General features: G+C 43.8%; 1 protein-coding gene across 1 annotated transcript; it reads right to left on the reverse strand.

Annotated features, from left to right (window-relative positions):
- Positions 1-567: 567 nt before the first annotated feature.
- Positions 568-1,819, reverse strand: LOC121755552 (ethylene-responsive transcription factor 3-like). The gene has a single exon (XM_042150865.1). It carries the CDS (start codon positions 1,531-1,533, stop codon positions 865-867), a length of 669 nt encoding a protein of 222 aa, XP_042006799.1. The 5' UTR covers positions 1,534-1,819; the 3' UTR covers positions 568-864.
- Between the last annotated feature and the right edge of the window lie 559 nt (positions 1,820-2,378).

A 2,378-nucleotide genomic window follows, 5' to 3' on the forward strand; every position in this document is an offset into this window, starting at 1 on the left:
ATTTACAAGACCAAACTAAACCAGTGACATCATATTGCTAAAGAATCATTGACAGGGGACTACTGGAGAATGATACTAAACATACACATAATAAGAAAAGAGAAACACAAGAGGTAGTAGAGGCATATAAATAACCCGGTAAACTAGTAAATCTAATGAGATCCCTCTGTTGTCCAAGAATCAAGAGAGCCAAACAATCTGCAAGCAAGCAACTAGGATACAATCCCATACAAGATCTTGTGGCAAAGAATCTCATCTAAACTAGCAGCAGCACAACATGATAAAACCAGAATAACTCTTCATTTATCTTGACACAGAATCTCATCTAAACTAAACCATAGATCTTAAAGAGATTACAGAACAAAACTTGAGTGCTTAGTGCAAATGACCATAACATTCAAACTAATTGTCTCAGAGGGTACAGATCATTCACAAAAAATTGACAATAATAGTAAGATACATCTAGCTATCACTAACCAAAACACACTAAAAGTAAGAACTGATACGACAACAGAATTCACTATCATCTCGAACAACATCACAAACACAACAAGAAACACGACCATATACACCAGAACAACCTTGATTATCAATAACATTGGAGTTTATAAATGTGAAACAAGTGAATTCTCTTCAAACAACAGACACTCACAGAAGACAGACTCTTAGACTTAATAACGTTCAGTCATCTATCCTAATCTGCGAGCATTCTCATCCCCCTCTTTTTCTTTTTCTTTCCGCTAGTAAAAACAAAAAATGGGGCAAAGAAGCCCCAAAAAAGAAAATTAAAAAACAAAGAAATCTTGGTAATTTGACCAAATGGTTTCTTCCGAATGATAAGACCATCCATCATCATCTAACGCGTCAGAGCCTGAGCGCCGTGCAAGCTAGCTCGTCCATATCGGCGTCCACGGGCGGCGGCATGTTAAGATCAAAAAGCAGAGGCTTTTTACTAGAGGAAGAGGCGATGTCACACTCAGTATCATCAACGACGGAGGATGAAGAATCACAATCGCTGCGACAGTCATCCGGAGCCATCGGCGGCGAGCGCGGATACCTCCTCTGCTGCGGCTGCCGCTGCGGGAGCGGGAACGGCAACTGGCGGGGCCCACTGAAAGACTCGACTGTGCTGCTCATGCCGCTGGAGGTCGGCCTCTGCTGCGCTATAATATGGTGCTCCTGAGGGTAAAACCAGGAGTCCACGAATGGATCGCTAGGGTTATCATCGATCAGCTGCAGATTAGGGTTTCGGTGGTCCAAATTGGGGGGAACGACGCCGCTCACCGGAAACGGAAAATTCGTCTTCGCCTTGGGGCCACGGAGCGTGCGGGCGGCGGCGTCGTAGGCGCGGGCGGCGTCCTCCGCCGAGTCAAAGGTGCCGAGCCAGACGCGCGTCTTCTTCCAGGGGTCTCTGATCTCCGCCGCGAATCGGCCCCACGGCCTCTTCCTGACGCCGCGGAACCTGAGCTCCTTAGCAGCACCAGATCCGTTGACCTGGCCGCCGTGAACCGCCGCCGCTCTGCAGCGCCGCATCGCCCAAATCAAAGTATGCGATGAATTGAAAAAAATTCAAATCTATCCGTTGAATTGATTGTGCGAAGCAATTATGAGGAGGCGAGGTTTGAGCTAGGAAGAAACCATATGTACAAGGGGGACAAGAACGCCGCAGAAATTGAGATTTGGGATAATCTTTTTTTTTTCTTCTCTCTCTACTTCGTCTTGTTGCGTGTGAAAAGAAAATGGGGGGCCTTATTTTCTGAAATAAAATTTTTAATAATTTTGGGGGTTCGAATAGCTTTCTCGAATTCTCATCACAGAGACAGACGCCCCCACAAAACCGACTACGTACCTTGAACCCATAGATTTAATGAGATTTAGGGGGGGGGGGGGGGGTGAAATGACAGGAGTGGCCCTGCACGCGGCATATTTCATTGAATGGTGGTGGTCAGAATGCAGTGCAGTGAAGTCATTTTCGGTTATATCATGCTTGTGCATTTGGGTTTCAGTTATAATCACCTCCTCTTTTAATTAGGTACACCGCAATTTGGTTTAAGACCAGTCAGAACAACCTCATTGTCATTTTTCTTTTAATGTTTGAGCATTCGACGGGATTGGATCCCAAGATAGAGAATGTATTCCATCTATTATACTTCCTCCGTCTCATCTCAAGTATTGACTGATTTTTAGCACATGTTTAGAAAAAATGATACTCCCTCCGTATTAAAAAAATAGAAACATTTGAATCGACACGGTTTTTAATACACAAATGTTAAAGTAAGTGACAAAATTGGTAAAGTAAGATAAATGAATAGAAAAATGAGAAAAGTAAGAGAGCGGAAGAGAAAAAATAGTGAAAATAGAGTTAGTGGATTGTGAGG

Source organism: Salvia splendens, chromosome 11, assembly GCF_004379255.2.
Source record: "Salvia splendens isolate huo1 chromosome 11, SspV2, whole genome shotgun sequence".
Classification (NCBI taxonomy): Eukaryota; Viridiplantae; Streptophyta; class Magnoliopsida; order Lamiales; family Lamiaceae; genus Salvia; species Salvia splendens.